We start from the raw sequence: 24,895 nt of genomic DNA, 5'->3' as shown, positions 1-24,895 counted from the left end.
TGGGGCCAGATCAGGCGAATAAGGCGGACGGCCTAAAACTGGGATGTTGTACTTGGCTAGAAACGTCTTGACAGACAATGCAGTGTGAGCTGGCGCGTTGTCTTGATGGAGAACCCATGACTTGTTCTTCTACAAATCGGCTCGTTTTTTCTTTACTCTTTCACAGAGTTGAGCAAGCACCTCGCGGTAGTGATGTTAGTTAATTATAATCGATATTTTCATACGTTTTGGACGTGGAAGGGCGACCTGGGCGGTCATCATCTCCGAAGTCTTCTCGGCCATCTTGGAAACGCTTGAACAACTCAAAAACTCGCGCACGTGATTAACATTCATCGCCATAAACTTCTTTTAATAAATGATAAGTTTCAGTAGCGGTTTTACCAAGTTTCATATGAAATTTGACGGCAATTCGTTGCTCTACTACGTGTGTAGTATGATGTTTTCGGTAAAACTAACACCTCTTACTCAAACGATGGTTCCGGTCAGACAGATTTCTTATTATTTTGCTCCAGACTTTATGACAAAGTGGTTATATTTTATCGTCTGACATGGTTATTTTTCCCTTAAGTGAGTTCAGAAGTTGGCTACAGCTCTCATCCATTCACTGCTAATGGTGGCGAACGAAAAATGCATCTTTTCACATGCAATATGCATTCGCATATCTGTCAATTTGTATAATGTCTAACCAAAATTTTGGTTGAAAATTTTGGCCTTTAAGGTGATTGTAAGACTGTAAACAACGGACTTTTACAAATTTTGTGTATTGTGTAGTGGCCAAAGAGTTTCAATTGTATTGGACTTATCACATGCGCCTAAAACTTTTCCTTAGGGATTATTGATTTAAGTGCGATCTGAGGGAGCTGTGACGCCACGCTTTCTTTAATAGATCATTTCATTATTGTAAACTTGAATAATATTGGAGGAACTATCTTTTTTTAACTTAGAAATTTCAATTTTCAAGAAAATAAGGCAAGATAAACCCTTGCTATTGTATACAGCAGACTTTTCTTGCCTAGATAAAAAAGAGAGCTACGTTTTAAAAGTTATTATATAAACCATTTTCACTGTAGCATTTAAACCAATTTTTTTTATAGCAATTAGATTTATCTAAAACACTATAATGCTTAAATAAAAGGGGCGCGAGAACGTTCAATAACAACAAAATGTTCAGATAAAGATGACAATCTGTGTACTAACCTTAACTCCATTCATAGAAAGCAAAACGATTCCACCAATCTCCGGGCCCCATCTTCTGTACACTCCTTTCTACCGTAAAAGGTCACCTGTGAAAAGAATAAAATAAGACTTAAATAAATAAATAAAAAACTTAAAATGAAATAATAACAAAATGTTAAAAAGTATAATGCATAATTTAATTGAGTTCGAATTTATATTCAATGAAAAAATTTCAACTCTAAAAAAGAGTGAGCTTCTTTTTAAATTGCAGATCTTTATCTTCTAAATTTTAGATCACTTAAAATTATCAATTTTTGTGAAAGACATAACCTTTTTTATGAGCAATAAAAGATTAAAGAAATCTAGGGTTATTATCCGACTTATCTCTAACCTCAGTTTTCAAAGATTTCTTCAAAGAATTTTTACTAAATGCTAACTCGCTCTGAGGTTGGCGAAAAGGTATAAAGGAAAACTTTCAAAAGAAGCCCACTTATTGTGAAATTGATTTTTTTTTCAACTTTCTCATTTTTGGTTAATACGTGATTCTCATTAATTACTATTACGCAATTGGTCTGATTTGAACACTATAGTAAAGTTTTCTTCCTAAACAGTACAACAGCATGTGGGTGTTCATCATTTCAATCGTTTGCTAAATTTTCAAAACAAGTTATGATCGACAAATGAAGAAAATTCCCTCCCAAGCGAGATAAGTCTAGAGTTCCTTGGCAAACAAAAAAGTAAAATCGTTTTTTAATCATTTTATTTTAATAAAGTGATATACGAGGGGGTACCCAAAAATAACCGGAATTGCGTTGCCGTGCATGGAGCTTGTGTAGTACGCATTTCTGCCGCTAGACGTGTGTAGCGCAATTCCTTGCCAGTTCAGTCCTGCCTATGTTGTCTGCCTGGCTTGTTCTGTTCATCTGCAGTGATTGTTTTTACCAGCGCTGTTTTGTTCTTTTTTCGTTTTTTATGATGGCAAGTTTTAGTGAACAACGTGCAGCTCTGAAATTTTGTTTTCTACTCGGCAAAAATGCTGCTGAAAGTGTTTTAATGTTGAAAACAGCTTACAAAGATGACGCTATGGGAAAAACTCAAGTATACGAGTGGTTTACTCGGTTTAAAAATGGCGACATGTCGATTGATGAGAAACCTCGTTCTAGACGTCCATCAACTGCCCGAATCGACGAAAATGTTGAAAAAATTCGAGAGCTGGTGTTCACAGAACGTCGACAGACAATTGATCAACTGTCAGAGAGTAGTGGGTTATCTTGGAGCTCGGTTCAGCGAATTTTAACGGAAGATTTGGGGATGAAAAGGGTTGCTGCCAAGTTTGTTCCTCGAGTTCTGACTGACAATCTAAAAAAAACATCGAGTTGAAACATGTCGTGCTTTGAAACAACAGCTTGAAACTGATCCAGACTTTCTGTCAAAGGTCATTACTGGTGATGAGTCATGGTGCTATGGTTATGACACAGAAACAAAGCAACAGTCGAGCTAATGGAAGACGTCATCTTCACCCCGACCAAAAAAATGTCGTCAAGTCAAGTCAAACATCAAAACAATGCTGATTTGCTTTTTTGATGCCAAAGGCGTAGTCCATTCAGAGTTTGTCCCCCCAGATCAGACCGCCAATCAAACCTTGTATTTGGAAGTTTTGAAAAGATTGCGCAATAGTGTTCGCCAAAAAAGACCCGATTTGTGGCAAACAGGAGACTGGTTCTTCCACCACGACAATGCACCTGCACACACAGCCATCTCTGTTACACAGTTTTTGGCTAAAAATGGCATGGTTCCGCTGGCCCCACGCACCTTACTCGCCTGACCTGGCTCCGTGCGACTTTTTCTTATTTCCACGCATGAAAAAGGGCATGAAAGGTCACCGATTTGACAACATTGAAGAGGTCAAGATAAAAACGAAGAAGGAGCTGTCAGCCATTTCTAAAGATGACTACAAAAAATGTTTCGAACAGTGGAAGCACCGGTGGGACAAATGTATTAGTTGTAATGGAGAGTATTTTGAAGGGGATCTTTATATCTATCTTCCCAGTACGAACATTTATTTAATTCATTACGAAATCTACAGAGTATGTAAAATTATTTGTGTACAATGATATTATTGTCATCATAAATGATCTTGTGAGGAACAGACTTTTGTAGAACATTGTGTAGGTCAGGAGTGCGCTCCTTTAGTATTGGCCCTAAGTCTCTAAAAGGTTTTATTACCATGGTCCTAGAGTGAAAGAGTCTCCTTTTATAACTTCCAAAGAGAAGAAGAAAGATGGACTCCAGTAAGATGGAGTTCCTCATGAAAATCTTCATCGTGCATTGAATGCAACTTTTATAAATCGGTTTAAAAAAATAAAATAAAGTTTTAAGTTCAAGCTAAGACAGAACTTTGAACCTGGGTCAGTTTTAGGTAAACATGAATTTTCAATAACAAAATGAAGATGTCTTTTTTTATATAATAGAAATTTAAATTTAAAATTTTGTAGCCGTAAATTCGATATACGAAATGGTTAGACAATCAAGGTAACCTCCAGCTTTAAGTGAATGGGCGAAAGATGAACTTTGAAATAATGTTATTAAATGAACTTTAACTTTAATGTAAGTAGCTTTACGGAGCTAACACAGATGTTTCGAGGCCATTATAACTTGTTTCGTTTCAATAATAATGTAATAATGTAGAGCAACCTAGATCTTTTACTATCTTTTGTAATAAATTCTATTTATCAAACTAAAATGAACGGCTTTGTAACTAGAGAAAAGTGAACTCTCCTTACAATTGATTAGAAACAATATCACTTTAGTAAAACTATGGTACTATTTAAGTAAAAATATAAGTTAAGTCTTTCTTAAATAAGTCTTAAAAGTGATGAGACTTACAAGATATTAATTCTTTTTCTAACCGCCCTATCATGTGAATCTTGATTGGCCACAGACCTGCTACCACATTTTAATGACACATTGGTTATAATAATCGTTTTCAAAAGTTTCTCGCAGCAAAAATCTCTTGAGAGTGTTTTCTTAACATGTAAAACAACGACTGTGGATTATACCATAGTTTTAAAACATAACCAATCTTCTTTGTGCACACTTTTTAATAAATTATATTACTCTCAGAACAAAAATGCGTCTGACATGGATCTTGGGAGATCAAAAACATCTTGTATTGTGTTAGATAAATAGAAAAATATTTTAGAAATTGGATCCAATTAATTCGTACCTTTGATTATATCCGTTTACAATCGAAATTTTCACTATGTCACAATAATACACCAAAGTTTACTTTGATTGATTTATCTAACTGAAATTTTTTAATGTGTTACAAATAGACTAAAATTCCCAATTATTTTATTTTGTGACGTATAAAAGAGACACTTTTATCTCGGCTTGAGTTTTAAATTAATCATTTAAATTTTAATTAATTAATTTAATTTAATCAAATAATAATCCTTCGCTGAGCTAAATCAATCCCATTAAAATTTCTATCCATTCCTAATTAGCAACAGTCTGAAAGTTCGCTAACATTTAGAATTTGCGATTTTTCTTTGTTTTCATAATTAAAAAACATAAACTGCTCCACAAAAAAAGTGGCGCACTTTAAAAAAGCGTTTATTTTTTGTTTTATCACATTTTGGGGAAAGATTATTAGTTTTAATTATTTTCATAAACTGTCAGGGAACAATTAATCGAATCAAGGCCCAAAGTTTCTTGTAAATAGAGAAGCAATTCCTCGTTTAATCCCCTTCGGTCTTTTTGTGTAAACAACAACATGAACTTTACCTCAAATAAATTTATTGACCTCTACAGTTGCGTTTCAACTTTTTTCAAGCTTAAAGCATTGCAAATTCTCAGAAAATGGCGATTACTGCAGAGCAAGTGGCCCGTATTATTGCATTAGTTGAGGATGGACGGAGTCAGCGGTACGCAGCACGAACGTTAGGGTTGACTGAGACCACCGTCCGTAGAGCCATCCATCGTTACCGGGAGGCAGGCCTCTGCACTCGCAGACAAGGTTCGGGTCGACCAAGAGCCACAGAAGCACTTGATGACCGATTTATTAGAATTCACACTCTGAGAATTCGTACATCAACTCCTTCTGAAACTGCTCAAACACTGCTTACTGTTCGTGGAGTTTCATTCAGTGCTGAAACCGTACGAAGAAGGCTCGCTGAAATGAATTTACGCCCTAGGAAGCAAGCCACAGGACCATTGCTCACCGTAGACCATCGGAGAGCCCGTCTAGAGTTCGCTAGGGTACACCGCAACTGGTCTGAGAACGATTGGAGAAACGTTCTCTTTTCAGACGAGCCCCGTTTTGCTCTCTACGCACCTGATGGGAGGCGACGAGTTTACCGAAGGCCTGGGGAGCGCAACGCTCCTTGCAATATTTCTGGTAGACTACCATTCGGAGGTGGTTCAGTGATGGTGTGGGCTAGGATTTCTTTGGGGGCTTAGACTGAGCTCCACGTGTTCAACACGGCAATTTTGAATGCAGATTTGTATGTGAGGGAAATTTTGCAGCAATATGTGATACCCTATGCACCATTTATTGGGGAAAATTTTATTTTTATGCAAGATAATGCCCGACCACACACTGCCGCCTGTGTTGTTCAATATCTACAGGATACTAGCATTCGTGTTTTGAGGTGGCCAGCACGCAGCCCGGATTTAAATCCAATTGAACATCTTTGGGATGAGCTGGGTAGGCGATTAAGATGGAGAAATAATCCTCCCAGGAGCTTAGAAGAGTTGCGAGGTGCTCTGGTGGAGATATGGCAGGAATTAACATAAGATTTCGTGAGAAATTTAATAAGGAGTATGCCGAGGAGATTGGATGCAGTAATGCGAGCAATACACGTTACTAAAATTCTTTTTCTCCTTTTTTAATCGGAAGAAATACTTTTTTTCAAATTCATTTTTTGCCGAGAAGTACTTTTTTGTTAAATTAAAGGTTTTTATTTCTTTTAGATCATTTTTTATTTTATTTTAGCACTCCCGTAACTTTATACTTCTTATATTTGCTAACTAAAATAAAATGTAGGACAAAAAAGTTACAGAGAAAAAAAATAACGCATTTTTAAAGTGCGCCACTTTTTTTGTGGAGCAGTGTATAAATTTACAATTGATTTATTAAGCAACTAAAGTGCAGCTGTAACAGCTTTAATTGCAGTTATAATTGGAGTAACTGAACGTTCGGGTCACACTATATCATAACAACACATTTCTTCCAATAATAATTTTTTTTTCAACACTTTTACTTCAACCATTTGTCCAGGAGAAGGGAATAGCTCCAAGAAAGTGCCATCCCATTGTCACGTTTCTAACAATTGAATATTTTTCTTGAATTCGGGATTTGAAGTAATTTCATAAGTTAGAAGTTTAAGAATGTGGTACGAGTACTTACATCAGATTTTGTCTTAGAAACGTTAGTGACCATTGAAATTTTTTAAAAAAAAAATCAAGTATTTAATGAAAATAGTAAGCACAAAGAATGTTGCCTTATTAAAATTCCTTGCGCTTTATAGAATATTACTTTCAATTTCTCTCCTTTATGCTATTAATTGAAAATGTCAACACAAAAGAGAGAATAAACGGAAAATGAAAGTGAGGAAAAATGAAGTCCTTGGTTATTTGATCCTTTGTAATATTCATTTTTCATTCTTTGGCTTTTTCCTTGTTATTGACTTTCCCAGAAGTTTTGTCTGCCATCATTCGCTTTCTAAACTTTTCAAACATTTATATTTTTTTTTGGTGCAATAGATTTTTAGAAAGAGAAAACCATAAATACGTTTATTTCAATTTTTTAAAATTAAATTATTTCGTAAAACTTTTACTCTCCAGTTTGGGTCTTGTGTCTTCCTGTGGAAGAAAACTCCACGTAACTAAGACCAATCTATTGGTTGATGTTGTTTTTCTTGAAGAAATATGGCCGCGAATATAGCGGTGTTTCAGTCTTCTGGAGAATATTTTGAGTATAGTGAATGATCAGGATGAAATGGTTTTTAATTCATGAAATTTTGTAAGACTGCTTTTAATTAATAGTTTTACCAACTTTGAGGTCAAAGTGGGTGATTTTTCGATGAGTGAGTTTGACTTGGATTTTTCAGTTTAAGTATTATTGGCTATAAAGATTGAATATAGAAGTTGGATTGCTTAGTTGTACCCTAAACCTATGTGCAAAAGGGTTTTTACCCTAAACTGGTATCGTCGAGTCAAATTTGACCCGAGCGTTTTTCTTTTGTGTGGCATTTTGTAGGAATTAACTATAAACATCTCCCATTTCTCTGAATTCTCCTCTTTCATCCTCACCAACAATCGACCAGACAAATCAGTCGATCTTGAGCAGTGCAAGTAAATAAAATATAGGTTTTGGGTCAAATTTGAACCGACAATACCATTTACGTTACAACTTTTTTTCTTAATATTTTTTATTTTTATGTTTTGGAGTTTGTTTTCTGTTTTATTTTTTAATATTATTCTATAATATTAAATATTATATAGTAAATATTACATAATAATTAATATTATTGCTGATAACTGGTTCTGTTCAGTTAAGCTGGTCCATGAACTAGGAAAGTTAAATTTGTCTTACTCTGGGGCATTATGAGAAAAATAAAAAAGAAAACCCCTCTTATATAATTCCAAATACAAAAAAACTACCGTCGGAACTTCACTGTTTGTTTCTACTGGCGACAAAACGGTGGCTTTTTGAACCAAAACAAAACAAGTAGGTTATACTCGCATCATGATAATTCGGTACTAGCAGAATTATGGAAAAATAATAATTTTGTTTTCTTTAGGACTTTTCTTTTCTTGGAATGAACATCGAACTTTATGAAAATAACGTTTTTCAGTAAATATTATTTTTGTTCTTCTTTTTTTGTTGTAACTTTGAAAAAAATGCAACTTTTGCATTTTTTAACTTTTTTTTTTTGTTTTTCTTAATCTTATGAAACAAATTTAACCATTCATCATTTTCGTTTGCTAAATAAATTTTCTAACTAGAACTAAATCGACTTTACTTATATCAATGACCTTTTAAAAGTAATGTGCATTTAAAGTTTCGGGTCAAAGCTGAACAGACCATACCAGTTGAAGTTGAGATTTTGATGATACCAGTTAAGGGTTAAGTAGTGTTATAGAGATTTTCAAGTGAAAGTTTTGAAGTCTGTCCAAGCAGACCAGAAAGAATGTGGAATTTGTCTGTTTAGTTCCAGTCTAAGTTGCGTGTGAAGTACAAGTAAGTGGTTTGTCGAGATAAAGTTTTAACTAGTTTGTTGACAGTCGATTTTACAGAAGAGGTTTGGAGAGACTGGTGTGACTGAGATTGACTGAGCAGATTGAAGTACCTTTCAGTTGAGTTAACTTTTGTTCTGCAACATTTGAGTCAGTTTATAGAATATTAATGTGAGCTGGTAGGGCGCAGGTTGCGAGTGATGGAAACAATCAATTGTAAATTTTTTTGGGCAGCGAGGAGATTATTTGGCAATCCTATGATCGGAGCAGGATCCGATTGGTTCGCACAACTAAAAGTCTCTGGACCAACGAACAAGAATCATTCAAAGCACCTTCCGCATACCCGACACCGTCGTAAACATTTATTAAAATAATTTTTATTATTATACAAGACTTAGAACTACATGTGACATGATGACAGAGAACTAGATGTGTAGCGAGCAGAAGGACAATTAGAAAGACATAAAATTGGACCCACATTCTTGTCGCTGGAGGTGAAAGCAAAGCATGTAGCGAAACGAGGATTTTACAGAGTTAGGCCAATCCAAAACTGAGCAGACCTCACCTTCTGACTCAGATCCAACTCTTCATTTGAGTTCCAGATGTTAAGGTCGCGCTCTCTACTAAAACCTACCTCAGAAAATAACCACAGTCTCCACCACCTGGTTAACCACTTTTTACATCACCTCTTAACACATATCAACTCTTCAGGATTTTGTTTAATATTTTACAAATAAATTAATTACTTTGAAAAATTGAAACAAAAAGCACTAAAAAGCCTTCCAATATTACAATTTTTGTTGGAATGTTTACTAAAGGTTCGATACCCTAACAGTATTGTAATTTGTAAGTGTTAAAACTCTTCACCAAAGTTCCTTGAAATAAAAAAATTCTGATATTCAGATAAAAAAAATCCCATTTTTCATTAAATATTTCTTCAGATAGCCATTTTGTTTGTTAGGCCTTACAAATACTTCTTATTTCCAACGTCGATACCGAATTGGTAGTTGAAAGTTAAGCCCTGCCTGAAAAAAATAGGCGGTTACTTTAGATTACTTACTGCTACATTGATGGAATGTTGCCAATTAGAAATAATGCTAATTTTTTTCTATTTATTTTCTTCTTTTAATGTTATATATCTAGCAAAATATGCACATATATCACATTAGGGATAAAAGAAGCTGACCCAGCGGCCACTCCACCATACCTGGATAGAAGTTTGCCATGGCTGGCACTCTACAGAAACTGAAGGAGGAATCAAGAAATAGGTTACATGGCCATCGCCGCTTTAACCGGTGAGGAGGGTTGTTTATGATTGGGATGATGAGGAAGGTTATGCTATGGAACTTAAGACTATGCGTACGCCATATTAACCTTAATTTGGAGTAGAAAGGAGTAATTACTTTTAATTAGAATTACGAAGAATAAGATTGGAGATGATCTTGTAATTAAATCTTATTCCAATTAATTGAAATCAGAAACAGTTGCTTTCAGTAGTCTCCCAGAAGTGGTAAGAGGGAAGTTGAAACCTTTAAAAGTTGGCGTTGATAGTTCTGGTGTAAATTTAAGGTAGTTATACAAAACGAAAGAACAGTTTCTACCTTTTTTAGCAGACTAAAATATTCTTTAATAATAAAGCAAAAAAAGAAAAAACCTACTCACAAATATGATCCCATTATGCTGAAGTCCCCATTATTTCTTTCAATCTGGGTATTTTTAAGTTATCCAAATTAAATATAGACATTGATTGTCACTTAAACGTGTGTAAATATTTAAAGCAATAAAATATAAAACTGGTAGGTGATATTTTCCAGTGGTCGGCAAAATAACTAGTGAAGAATGGCAGTTTAGTTGTGGGCGGTATGAAATGTCAGCAGCAAGTATGTTGCGTTATGTCCTTCATCTTCTCACAAACAGACAACTCTAGGGAAGAATTTTTATTTATTTTTTAAATAAATATTCTGCATTTTCTCTTTATTACAGCGGTTTTTCTTTATTACTACAGTTACAAACTATAAGAAAATTGAAATTGATGGGTTACATTAAACTGTTCATCCACACTGTTCAGATTAGAAAAAGGCTCTAAACTGTTTCACAACTATGTCTATTTTAAGTTTAAATGTTGCAGACTAAGTAACATTAAAAAAGTATTTGAAGAACCAATTATTCTAATGTGAATACCAGCGAAAGAAAAATCTTTCATCAATTTTCATTCAGGACAGCAAATGGAGCAAAATGTTGATCAAAGCAGCACCAAAGATATCATTTAATTTTGAAAACAGACGTACTTTTGACTTGGACGATTTTCATGAGTAGGGTCCATGAATAGAATGAATGAGAAAGTAATTCCAAAACATTGATGCAGACCCCGTTCATAGAGCGCGACTAGTCGACCGGCCCAAATTGTAATTGGATTGTCTGGAAAAAAAGGTATTATAACCAATCAGGGCTTTCAAAACTAGAGAGTAGACTGACGAAGTCGAGTATTCTGAAGACGAGTCATTGCTAACCAGAACTTGGCAACAATAGGAAGGTTTTTTTTGGGGGGGGGGAGCTCGAATAATCTTTGACGAGCTTCTTATTTTTTATGGTGATGTAAGGAAGTTGTATCGCAAGAAGAGTTTGGCTGTTTTTTTGGTTGGAACTTCGCCAATTCGAACCGTTGATTTTCTCCGAATTAGCTTCAGCTTCTTACGTTTTCATATTTATTATTTTGATAATATTAACTTAAAACATCTCTTCTTGGCACGTAATATTGTAGAATATCTTTTGTCGCATATAGAAATTTTCACTCATTTGAAACATTCCAAGCACGTAATTTAAACCAAGTGTAAAATTCCATTTTGTAATTAGAGAACATTTGCCTGGCACAGAAGCGAAAAATTTTCTCTTAACATTCCTCCTAAATTCCTCTTCATTTAGCTAAACATCCACATTTAGGGAAAACAGTCTTTAAAATTGCACTTTCTACTCATTACATAATTAGAAGCGTTAGTTTATTTATTTCATTGGAAGTTTATTACTAAAAAATATTTTAAAATTAAGGTGTAAAGAAATATTCATAATGAAACAAAAGTTAAATAATTGTAGATACACTTGGAATATGTCTCACTGTAGTATAATTGCATTATGGGTTTTCTTACCTCACTGCTATTATTTTTTGGGTTATGTTGCAATTTCAGAGTGCTCTAAATTAGTAACTGTAAAACAAGAAAAATGAAATTCTATTTTGAAAATAAAAACATTCTTTTATTTCAAGCAGTAAGAGCTCCAATAGTAAAAATTTCATTTCAATAGTAAAAATTGGATGGAAAAAATAATTTATTCTTTAAGATGGAAAAAAAATAATTAAAATTATGGTAAGAATTAAAAAATGGAATTTTTTAATTAAATTCAATCGTTAGATTCCTACTTCACGCCAAAAATTAACTGAATCTATTCCATTCCAAATAAAACAGAAATTCATTTCTATCCAACCATCTTTTCTTAAAATATGTCATAGTTCATTTAATATGCGACAGATGGCAACACAATGAACTGCAATTTCTTCCTCATTTGTTTTTTTAAAGCGCTATCTATTCAGATGTTGCAGTTCTCCACATACTCTATTAGTCAGCTTATTATTTTGCTGCCCAGCTTATGAATTTATTTATTGGCGGCCATTTCTAAATGTATGAACAAATCATAGTTTTGGCATTTATTTGGAATGTTTATTTATTTTTTCTTAAACTTTCCAAGCTTCGTCTCATTTACAAAGCACACTGAATTAAAATAGATTATTTTCTATAATTATCTTGACAAATGTATTGCTACAGCGATGGATAAATTCAAACATTTCTTTATATAATTTAAATGGAATCTGGACGGTTGATGATGGGACTAGTCTTCTGAAACATAACATTACTTGGTGAATAGAGACAATTTTTGATCAAGACTATTTCCAAACATATTGAAATATCCAAATATGTGAATTATGATTGGATGGTTAAATAGCCATTGTGCTGCCTATCTCTGGTAACACATGAAATGTAAGAATATGGACGTCCCGTGATTTTCAGTTTTAGAATCTGATGAGTACAAACTGTTAACTGATAACACATTGGCAGAGAGAGGAAACAGGGAGGTAAGAGTGAGAATAACAACTAAAGCACACATTGTCTTATTGAGGGTCGTTTAAAAAAAAATAAATACTATCGTGAAGACTCAAAAATCGACAAGTTGGCAATTCTTGTTTTTACCAGCGGTAACAGCAAGTAAAAATAATGAAAAATCAATTTCACATTGAAAATTCAATAAATAAAAATAACTATTGATCCGCAGGAGGAATTCCTGAAGTTAATAATATAGTTATTTATTTAACAAGTGTGGAAAGTAGTACTTTTCCTCACGCGAGGCAGGGTTTGCACGCACGAGCGAGCGAAGCGATGCGAGTGCAAGTGCAAATTGCCGAGTGTGAGGAAAATACTTTACACTAGAGTTAAATATTATATTTTTTCTGCAACCATTTATTAACTAATAAAATTAAAAATTTCATTTTTACAGTCTACAAAAAGTAATTTATTTATTATAAACATTTATTGTTATATTACAATTATTTACATTACTTACGTATTTACATTACTTATTACATTTTCTGCTGTTTCTTTTATTGATGGAGGAGTGTTTTCTAAACAGGCATCACTAGAATCCATTTTAAATTTCTATAAGGTAACACTATAACCTTTTTAACTGTTATAATTAAAAATATCTAATTATTTATTAAAGTATTATTTTTATTTCTATATTCCTTTCAATTTTTATTTTATTTTTTAATATTCGTTTTTTAATTATTTAAATAAAATAAATTTAAATAAGCTTATTAGAGTTTTACAGAAAATATTTATGTTAATAACAAAACTTCTTATATCAAGGAAGCACAATAAAGTTTTTCCACTCACTTGTGCGGAAAGTGACACTAATGGGAATTTCCTCCCACTAGTGAGGGAAGTTGGGCATTACACAGCTGATTTTAATTGAGTAATGAGAACTTCCCTACATGGTTGCAGAAAAAATATGTTACTCTTGTACGATGCAACTATCTAGCTAATTATAATTTACTATTTTATCTTTGTATTTTTTTTTTCATTATATCGTTTTGGATACATTTACCCACTCTGGAAAGATGTGAATTTATCTTGAAAGTGATAGATGAATGTCAGCAGAGGTTTGTGTCAAATCATGAAACTTCTGGCAGAATGCCACCAAGTGGTATGGAGTTGTGAGCACATTCCCAAAACGGTCACTAGTTTCACACAGTGTATGTAGCCATAGCATAGCTGACACAGCAAGCCAAATATACCCGACTAACTTATTGACTTATCTAACGTATTTGATGTATTGCCAACCAGTAGCTTTGTAGAGCTACTCTATACTCCTCCTAGCTTGGGAAAATAAAATGAAATGTAGCTTTTTATCTCCCAATAGAAGTTTTCAAATATTTATTCGTTTTTTTTTTATAATATATTATGTTACATTCGAACCCTTACTTATTTCCATATTTTATATTGTAATTTGTTGGCTGAGCTTTCCTTTATTACATCGATTCTCAATTTATTTCTCTTGAATTGAATTAAAACTCTGAAAATTATAAATAATAGAAATTGAAAAATATTACTTCAAAAATGATCAATTATGGACAAATATTAGATTACTTTTAAGAATCTCCGAAAAAAAAAAACATTATTTTTTCCAAAAAAACTTTAGTTCTTAGATCTTGCAATCAAATAAATTACTATTCTCTTTAGTTCACAAGGTCGTTAGGCTACTAGTTCAACGTTTTTGACGTTTCCCGTTTTTAGGCCAACAAGCCTTACTCTACTTCCACTTAGTTTGGATCTGAATCGTTGTGCTGATTAACAAGGTGCTGGCTAGTCGTTGTATCTACTCCCACTGACTTCCTTAATCTTATCTTTTCTTTCCTCAACTCACCTAAGTCTAGCCTTTGCTCGAAATTATCAAAGTTTTTTTTACAATCAAACCTTATACTGTCATTGCGTTCATACAGTTTTAATCTAATTGTTCTCTCACGGAGAGGGACTTTGTTTATATCCTTGAAAAAAAAAAGTACGGCTTCTGTTCAAACGGTCAATTTAAGGAATTTTTCGCCCTGGGGGAATCTACGTGCATGTCTGCAAGATGGAGACACTAGAAGAAGCCTACAAGCTAACAAAGAAGAGTAATGGAGCACCAGGAATCGATGGAGTGACATTCGAATACTTTCACCCTTAGAGTTTATCTCTGGCGTACCGGTTTTGCCGGCAATTTGCATAAACTCAAGCCCTTTTCTATAGGTTCCAGCTTATTGACTCATATAGCTGCTTTCTGTTTTGATGCACACTATCACATGCTCCAGACTTAATTAAGCTTTCTAGTGCTCTTTTATTTATTATATGCCCCGAATTTTGAATAAATTCCCATATGTCCTTATAAGCGTTTGAAGCCTAACATTATTGAGAAATTAAGTTATGAAGAAATTTTGTCTCAGATGAAAGAAGAGTTAGTACGTAGGGATGAAAGTTTTACAGCATTAGTAGAAAGTGATCCAGCAATAAAGATTTTAGAGATAGCAGCGTGGCGAGAATTGTTACTACGACAAAGAATAAATGAAGCAGCAAAAGGCAATGTACTAAAATTTGCAACAGGAAAAAATCTTGACAACTTAGCTGAATTTTATGGAGTTGAGAGGCAAGATGAAGAAGATGACGAACGGTTTAGAAAGAGGGTAAAAACAAAAATAGTAGGTTGGAGCACTGGAGGAAGCAAAGAGCTGGCTACACTGGAGAAAATTTTGCAACTCAAATAAAAGCTATCATTAGTGCAACTGTTGAAGTAATAAAGCGAAGTGAGTTACACACTTTCGTCGTATTGCAAAAAAGATGGATTGTTGAACGCTCTTTTGCTTGGTTAGAAAAGTGCAGACGATTGTGGAAAAATTGCGAGCGGAAACTCAACACTAGCTTACAAATGGTTGTTCTCTCCTTCATTTCTCTCTTATTACGAAGATTTTAAACAGGTTCTTATAGAGGTGGTTATCAAAAGAGGTAATAAAAGACGTCTAAGGTAGAGCTAAGCTCTTCTGTGGGGTAAGTTTTTCCATCAACACATTCGAAACTTTAAAAAATAAACCAATTACAAAAAGGTTGAATATTTCTTCAGAATTGTGTATAATTTAGCCTAAACTATAAACGTTAAGAAATTCACTGAGCGGAAAAAAAGGCAAAAAAACTCTAAGGCAGCTAGTATTCAAATTCTCCCTTGTCTATTTGACGTGTAAGATTTATAATATATATGTTAACAAATATTTATAAGACAATTTGATTTAATTTTTTGTTCATTCAACCGATGTCCAATCTCTGAGCCGATAAACTGCTTAGGAAAAACGCAATAAAAAAAGATCTTAAGGTTGATAGAACCGGGAGAAGCTGTTTATTAGATACGAAAATCTGTAGAGAAAATTTTACTACCAATAAGTTAGGAGAGAAGTGATTTTAGTAGAAGGAATTGACAAATTCCTTTAATTGGATCCACATGAATTTCAATTTAGTCGTCCCTTTTTCCGAGGTAAAAAGATGGTAGAGGAGGATTTGTTGGTAGGTTATTTGCTGCACAAGTGTGTATGGGGCAAAAACCTATCTGAAGTTGTATGATGACTCGTTTAGCTTAACTTTAGCACACCCTATTGGACACATACTTGCCTCAGTAATTCGATATTCTAAAAACTTGTTAGCTATATATTGCTTGTGATTACTAAGATAACTTCTCCTGCATCAGGTAGTAGCTCTTCTCGTGGCGCAATAAATAACTTGAATATTAATTTGGCAAGGAAATTTTTATAATTTTTACATCAATTCAACAATGTTATTTTCCATATTTTATCTTCGAAGATAATTAAATTTTTAATTAAATTTAATTAAATGTTTTAAATAAACAACAAAAAATATTAGAACATTAATACCAAACTACTCCTTTTATTAAAATCTATTCAAATATTTCCTAATTTTTCAGAAGGTTTCGGTAAAAAAATCACAATAAAAAGTATAAATAAGATTAAACAATAATTTGATGGTGATTGCTTGAAATTAAACTATTTCTCACATTAATATTAATCAATATCTTTCTTGATAGGAACTAAATAATCCAATTTTTCCGTATATCATTCTGGTGAAGCATTTTTACGGGTTTTTTTTATGAAAGAAAAGGGTTTTAAAAAGAATAGAGAACGTGGTATGTTAGACAAAGAAGAAGCGTAATGATTCTGGTCACGTGCTCGGTGTAGAAGAAGTCTTGAAATATGAATCTCAGTGCTCTTACCATGTTGGACTTTTCTCTTTTCTGCAAGGCCTTGTTTTTAAGCTCTTTCCTTAAGTCTTTTCAACCTTTACTTCTGACATACGTCTGTCCAATCATATTTCTCAGTATCCAACTTTAACATATAACTTCGTATCTAACCATTTTATTCGCCGAGAATATATTGTTTTTACCATGATTTATTTCTTTACCATATTCTTTATGAACATAGAAATAAACAACTTTTAGTGACACTAAATGATTATAAATGTCTACAGGTAAGAGTTATTTGATTTTATATATACAGAAAACAGACTATTGCAATTTCTAAACTATGAGAAACATAATAAAGACGTTTTGACATGTTGGATTGAACAAAAAAAACAAAAAACAAAAAAAACAAAGAAAAAGAAGCACTTAAAACATAATCTCAAAATAGTTTGTAGCACACATAGCACAAGACACCTTAGTAACCCTTATAGACCATACACCCTGTTTTCGTCGGTTATCTCCCCTTCTCAGCTTCAGGAAATCCTATGTTAAATTGGTTGCCTAGGGGCTAAAGAAAGTATAATAATAATTCTAAAGTTTCAAACATAAATGCAATAAAGTTTGTTCTTTAAAATTGATTTTCCAACTAAGTCTAAAACATAGTCTTCACACTCAAACGACGAACTCCGCCACCTGTCTTCTTACATCACACACCTATCCCACCAGCCGACCATGTGCGGTACCTTGGAATGTACCTAGACAAGAGACTTACCTGGAACTCCCATACGTGACTTAAACGTACCGAACTAAACAAACGATACAAACTTCTAGCCAGACTACTCGACAAACGCTCAAAACTCTCACTACAGAACAAACGATGACTCTATACAGCTCTTCTCACACCAATATGGGCTTACGGACTCGTTCTTTACGGAAAAGCTAAAAAAATCAAACATCAATAGACTGCAAACACTTCAATCCAAAACACTCCGCCGCATAGTAGACGCTCCATTCTATGTTAGCAATCACACAATACATACAGATCTCCAAAATTCCACTCATCTCCGAACTTGCCAAAATCCGATAAAACATTTTTCATCAAAAACTCTCATTTCATCCCAACCCTTTAGCTGCAAACTTTTCTTCAACTACGCTACCCTCCAATCCTCGAAGACGGCTGAGGCGCCGTTGGCCCCGTGAGCAACTGGGTGACTAATGGCGGCCATCACTGGATGACCGTCATTCACGTCTGCCACGCTATTCATATACATTTATCGCATTTACCTATTGTACCCTGAGGAACAGGTGTCAATTACATTAAAAGGATAAATAAAAAAAAACAAACATTTATTTAAGTAATTTTACATTGTGTAACAATAGTTTTATGAAAAATATCTTAATGTTGAAATTTAAATATCTTAATATTTATTAAATAATAAGTAATAATAAATAAGTAAAAATAATAAGTAAAGTAACTACAGTATTGCTTCTTAATTAATGCGATGGGTGTGCCTGGTGTATCTTTGCAAGGTTCGCTATATTACAGGTGTAAATTTCAATAAAAGGATATAAAATTTTTTATTTTTTTCAACAATAGCTAAATTAAAGAAAAAAATTGTAAAAGTTGGGTGTTTTTCAACGAGCCGCAGTTGTTTGCGATCAACCCTTTTACAACTATCCTACCGTTTAAATAACTACATTGCCTTCTAATCTGTCGAAGTTTAATTACCTCAAATTTAATTCCGGTAACCAAAAAGAAGGGAAACAATTTTACTTTTTATTTTTTCATGAAATTTTAATAAATTTTGGAAACCAAAACAGGTGATATAATTTGTATTTTTTATTCTAATTTATATTTAGTTATTATTTTAATTTTTAATCATTGCAAACATGTAGTAATAATCTATCACAATCAACTTCATGATATTATTAGCACTTTTTACTTTTTCGTAAAACTTTTCTTATAATCCCAAGTTTGTTTTAAGTTCATTTTACTGTTAAATTTCCTTTCTATAAATTGATCATATTAAACTTCTTTGTTTCACTTTAAATTCAATTTCAATTTAAATGTTATTTGTAAAAATAATTAGGTTATTATAATCTAGAGGGTGCTAGTGACAAACAAAGAAAGATTGAAGATTAAATTGATTTTATAAGGTTTCTTAAGGAGGGTCCCCAGCATTGTGCCTGCTCGGAAGTCCTGAGCGGTATTTACCAGCTAAATACATACGTTTCATAATATCTTCAATTAGATAAATTACCTATCAATTAATATATTATTTAATATTACAAAGCATTTGCAAATATTAAATAATCACTTTAATCAACTATAAGGAGTTTTTTTGAATTAAATTGGCAAAATAAAGAAAAAATTACTCTGTGATTTCTTAAACTTCACAAAGTGTTCGAGATTTACTTCTAACAGGATGGAATTTCAGATTTTTGGGTTAAAAATATGCTCAATACCAAAATTATAGTTGCAAAGTTCCACAGAAAAGTTAAAACCATTAAAACTACTAAAATGGTTGTTTATGTTCACAGCCGAATATTTGTTTCTATTCAATAGAAATTCTTCCAGATTGCATGGTAACAATCTGGAAACACGATGTATGCTAATCAAATCTACAATATGGTTTGAAGTCTTCAGAATACGAAAGAAGTGCTTGACGAAAAAAAAAAGGTCGTTGGCTCATATTTCTCTTCAATAGAACGTGGTAAATGAACAAAATGATTCATAAACGTAAACGCTCTGAAAATCATTCAGCCTTGTATAAATTAATAATGGAATAAACATATCATAGAAGCAATCAATCAATAGAAAATCCTATGATTTAGAATTTTCAAAAATATGATTTATTTATGATTTTAAACTAAAATTTTACTAAGAACTGGTACAGCTGGGAATTTAGTTCATAGTTTTGGATGAAATTGAAATAAATAATTATATAATGAAAAAATAAGACACTGTTTAAATTCATATACATCTCTATATTACAAGATATTAACAGAAAGTGTTTTCTGTCTGCAACTTTCCTGACTTTACTTAATGCTTACCTGAAATGTAAAATAATTTACATCCACTCATTTTGCATTAAGATAATCGCGTACAGGAAATGGTGTTTTTGTAAATCTTGAATAACATTCCAGCGCCTATTTACCTCAAAATTTATCTCTCAAAATTGAGTCATTAGTAATTCCAAAATTCTTACGATTTATAAATTTTCTAGATTCTGGTAAAGTACATTTACCTAGTTGAAGTTTAAGTAATCGACGATCTCGGGTTACAAATTTCTGTTGATCACTGAATGGATGAATACGTATACTTTGATATAGATTGCATTTACGAGAAACTTTAAACCATTTCTTTTTGAAATCAAGTACATAAATATTAAACTCATTGTTACAGATAAGCTTTATATGATTGCAATATTCCTGGCATTTCAAACTGATCATTGGGAATTCAGGAAAATTTACCTGTATCGTTCTAAATAAGATTCCAGTGCCAATATGCCAGAAACGTAAGGCACCATCTGCACAAGCAGTAATCAAGGTTAAACATACAATTACAGCTGAATTAACTTTTACTTCATGTTGAAATTGTATGATACATTCATCGTATAAAAAATATGGATTCCAAATGCGTACATAATTATCATTGCCAATGGTAACTATCAGCTGGCCAAATTTACCAATATAGGTGATCTCATTTGTATGGGCTGAAACTATATTTCTATCAAGAATTGGTTCGGTTATTGATAACATATTTATATGACCCTCTATTGACGCCCAATAAACAACATTATCTTCTGATAATGTAACCATAGACGGGTCCCAGAACGTGCTACGAAACCATTTAAGACAAGTACCTCCTTGAAGATGTTTGAACACTCGGATTTTCTCATCCTGGGCATAGCTTACCAGATAATCCTCATTAACCGATACTGAAAAGATTAAATCTTTATGTATGAATTTTTCTATTAAACTTCTATTATTCAGATCCCACGTACTAACAGTTCTATCTAAACTAGCAGAAGCAATGCGCGAAGATTTTGGGAAAAACGAGATCCAAGTCACCACCTGATCATGGCCACTTAACAGAAATGGTGTTTTCGCACCCGTAATAATATTGTAAAATATAATAAAAGTGTTTTCCGTAGCTGCTATCCATTTTCTGTTACAATCGATTGCTCTGTCGTACATGTAACTTGTTGGAATTATCATATCACGGTAAAGCCCATTAAATGGAATGTCTGTGTCCGGAATTTTGGGCACAAATTTGTAAATAGATTCCTTAAAGTCGTCCTGGTAGTTCATTAACAATTCTGTAAAACGGCTTCCGGTAGTTTTGGTTTTTCTAGACTTATTTCTACTTTTTGTCGATCTGGTCCATTTAGTAAGTTTCTTGATTGTAGTAAATTGACGTTCGTTAAGTAATCTCGATTTTGCTAATCTGGTTTCCATTGAATTTATTACTTTATTTAAATTTTTACGAACAATAGTTTCTTGATTAACCTCTTCAATAGTAAACTTCCAATAGCGATTCACCTTTGCCAAATTATTTCTTGAATTTTGATCTAAAAATTTTACTATTTTCCTGTTTATCCACAATGGTAAGGTCTGTAAAGCATCCACGCCGGAACTATCTTTCACCACCAACTTTTTCTTCCCGGAAAGACCAGTGCTAACCATATTCGTCAATTTTTTTATTGTATTTTCCCATGAATATTGTAAATTTCTCATTTTTTTTAAACTTTCATTTAAGTGATCTGAATTTCCTTCTGGCTTTTTTTTATGTTTCTCCGAATTAGTAGAATCCTTTTTTGAATGCTTAATTGATGGAAGTGATGAATAGGTTTTGTATTCATTCGTTATTGGCAAAATACTTGGATCGGTACTTTGCAATCTTTTCATTAAATTTTTATAAGTTAAAATATTTTTTAAAGATAAATTAATTTTTGGGGGCGAGGTATTAGTTTGGGGTTTATATCTCACTTCTAAATCCCTTATCACTTCCAGAATTTTATTTAATGTACGCGCTTCAGTTACCGCTAACTTTGCTAACTTACTACCTCCTATATTTATGAAATGCATCAATATAATTTGCTTATCGTTGGTGTCTTCCAATGAATATATCCAATCTAAATCCAATTCCATATGTCTTTTTAGTACCTCTTCGTTTAAACAACGATCGTCATCGTTTGGCAAAACATCATATCCATACTTGGTTGCTTGCGACGTTGAAATTGTAATATCTTTAGTATTCAGGGTGTAAGCTTGTATAATATTTTTCAAAGTGCCAGGGTCTTTAATAGAGCTTATTACTTTGGTTATAAATGTGGCCTTATGTTTCCAAGATGCTCTCATAAACCAATCCTGAAGATGGTAAATCTTTGCTTGCAGAAAAGCATTATTCTGCAATTGTTCTGCTTTTCTCTCTAAATTTGCCATATTTAAATTCTGTTACACTTTGTTATTCTATTTAGATAATGAAGATCTTTTATCTTTGTCCACCTTTTGTGTTTAACATATAACAAGTTTTCATTTTTCTTAAGTTTATACAATTTAAGCGAAACTTATATTCACTATAACACCAATATTATATTTTTCCTAACAACGGTATCTGTTTAGAACTGTTTTAAGTAATATAAGTTATTAATATTAATCCTCATATGATTTAAAATTTTATGAATCAGTAATTAATTATTTAAAGGCAGATTACATCTGTATTTGTAAATATTAGATCTATTCCATCTAAGCCGGCCAATGTTCGCTTGAACAAGAGCTAAGGGAGTAAAAATATTGAATTAATTATCCATGTCAGGGCACTGATGAGATCAATGCATGCATCAGTTATCCTGTTATCTGCCATTCCTAACAATCTACCACGCCGACTGAATTACCAGAAGCTCTGAAACTTCCTAGAGATCTGAAGATCATAATTATCATTACAGAGAACGTTGGGTTGTTGTCCTACTGCTTCACGCACCATTTAATCATCTCATTTTATTGTAATAATAATTTAAGTATAAGTATAAGTATAATTTTTTATTTGTTCTCAGGGTACTACCCTATACAAATGGAGTATTGATACATAATTATTACATAACATAAAATAACTGAAAACTAAAAATGAAATTATTTCTTACATAAAAGATAAAAAACTAAAGACAAAATAAAAGACAACTAAAAGAACTAAAATTTATAAAGAAAAATAACAAAATGCTCTTTAATTTTCAATATTAATAATAAATTTTCTCATTTTTAATGCAAAGGCCACATAAGTTGTATCAGTAATATGAGTTATTAAATTTAGTGAGGCTGTCTATAACTAATAAATTAAGTAAATTTTCTTCGTAATCGTGCTCAATTTTAATAAATTCTGATTAATATTCGTTCCTGGCAGATCTAAATGATGGGCATACCAACAGAAAGTGATATAAAGTGTCTGGGGCACCTAAATTGCAGCAGATACAGTCATTGTCCACATTGAATCTGAAAAGACTACCTTTAAAGATCACACGACAATTATCAGGATGCCCCAGCCTCAGTTGACTTGCAATCCTCTGCTTCAAAATACTACCTCCTATATTCTAAATCCCATTCTCTTTTACCCAAATTACTGGCTTTCCTTTGAAATAATAATTTATATGATGGAGATTATCAAAAATTCAGGAAAAAAGAACGAATAAAGAGAAAACAAGATTTTGCAAGCCAATCTCTTTAATTTTTTGCATTAATTTCAAAATATTTCTACACTACTCACCCAACAGTACAAGAGATGTGAGTACTTTGATGGCCGCAATAGCATGCAGCGTCCGGCTCTCTGCAGCACAACTTCAATTTACTTCCCGTCCTTAACCTGTACAGTTTACTTTTCATTTAGTCAACTTTAATAAATAAATAAATAAACTTTAAACTTTTAAAATATATAATGATAAAAGTTTATTTTTGCCCAGATTGCGTTAATACATACTTCTAAGCGGATGTTTAAATTTAAAATTTCTACAAGAATAATTGTCTTAAAGAAAAACTCAGCTTTAAGATTATGTTTGCTCTCTAAAAAAGAATTTGTGGGTAATTTAAAAAATGTACCATGAACAATCACTCAAGGTTGTATTCAAGGTTGCAATTCAAAAATATTCTCGAAATTCGGAATATTTGACTCATACTCGTATTGTAGCCATTTTAGAGAAAGTAAATAAACCATAGAGTAAAGAGATAGTTTACAGTTTTTTTTTCAATCTCGTCTTTAAAAATAGCGTCTATGGACCAGTACATAAGAGATATGGCCGTACATTTAAGCCTAATTACCCTCAACCTCCCTGTGGAAGTGCCTTTTTAACAAATTTCCCTCAACTAGTTTTTCCATTGGAAGGTATTTAAAGAAAATTGTTTAAACCGTTTTCATGGAAATCTTAAAATATTGTATAAAATGATTCAGTTGAGAGGCGGTACACCCTACCATCGATTTGGATAAAAACTTATCTAGCGTCATGTATTTGCTCTCCTTAGCAGTAAATCAAATTGAACCTTCTTCGACTTTTTGTTATATATATATGTGTGTGTGTGTATGTGTAAGTAATATATATGTGCCGTTTATTTTGAAAGTGGGGCAAGTCCATTTTTTGTTATTTCGAGCAATTTAAGGTTTTGCGTTTCTATAAATTTAAAAATATTGGTAAATATTAACAGACATATTTTTTTTTGTATTTTGTGGTGTTAGATAATGTAACATTATAATCCAATAGTGTTTATTGTGCTGGTTAAGAAAAATAAAGATTTATTATAACTAAATGGACTTGCCTCGCTTTCAAAATTAATGAATTATTGCAATCGTTGATTTAAATGGATAATATTTCAGTCGTATCAGTCTTTTTTTAACAATAAAAACAAAATACTAATCAATAGTTCAACTATTCTTCTTCTTTTTTTGAATCATTTTGGTCCGAATTGCCTTCGTATTCAGATTCTGATTCCAAGATTCTTCTTTTATTACCGATTGTCATGGGTCTTATTTCTATAAACATAATAAAATTACTTGCAAATGAGGATTTTATTGAAATCGCGTCATTACCCAGAAAAGTATTTTTATATTATTTTTGTTACCTACCAAATTCACTTTTAGATGCATCAGAGTTATAATTACCGTTGTAATCGGTTT

General features: G+C 32.6%; 2 protein-coding genes and 2 long non-coding RNA genes across 6 annotated transcripts in view; 1 reads left to right on the top strand and 3 right to left on the bottom strand.

Moving 5' to 3' along the window:
• The window catches only part of Csgalnact (Chondroitin sulfate N-acetylgalactosaminyltransferase), a 409,289-nt gene that overhangs the window by 322,132 nt on the left and 62,262 nt on the right, over positions 1-24,895 (bottom strand). For both annotated transcript variants that reach the window (XM_074133944.1, XM_074133945.1), the window contains exon 2: positions 1,198-1,283. In XM_074133944.1, coding sequence (XP_073990045.1) covers positions 1,198-1,208 — 11 coding nt within the window. In that variant the 5' untranslated portion in view covers positions 1,209-1,283. The remainder of the gene's footprint in view (positions 1-1,197; positions 1,284-24,895) is intronic.
• Positions 1-24,895, top strand: part of LOC141457254 (uncharacterized) — a 306,694-nt gene that overhangs the window by 251,614 nt on the left and 30,185 nt on the right. The gene's annotated exons all lie outside the window — the stretch shown is intronic.
• On the bottom strand, positions 7,511-18,567 carry LOC141456788 (uncharacterized). The gene is made up of 4 exons (XR_012459995.1): positions 18,464-18,567; positions 16,768-16,961; positions 13,944-14,034; positions 7,511-12,305 (listed from the first exon to the last, which is right to left on the bottom strand). It is a non-coding gene; the product is annotated as an uncharacterized lncRNA (long non-coding RNA).
• On the bottom strand, positions 19,702-22,389 carry LOC141456787 (F-box/WD repeat-containing protein 10-like). The gene has a single exon (XM_074133062.1). It carries the CDS (start codon positions 22,180-22,182, stop codon positions 19,894-19,896), a length of 2,289 nt encoding a protein of 762 aa, XP_073989163.1. The 5' UTR covers positions 22,183-22,389; the 3' UTR covers positions 19,702-19,893.

Source organism: Rhodnius prolixus, unplaced genomic scaffold, assembly GCF_049639745.1.
Source record: "Rhodnius prolixus isolate KJV_2025 unplaced genomic scaffold, Rpr scaffold_10, whole genome shotgun sequence".
Classification (NCBI taxonomy): Eukaryota; Metazoa; Arthropoda; class Insecta; order Hemiptera; family Reduviidae; genus Rhodnius; species Rhodnius prolixus.
This window is presented reverse-complemented; position numbering and strand designations above follow the sequence as displayed.

What these genes read in the sequence shown, in the direction of transcription:
- LOC141456787 (XM_074133062.1), bottom strand. Translation starts at nt 22,182, where the DNA reads ATGGCAAATTTAGAGAGAAAAGCAGAACAATTGCAGAATAATGCTTTT.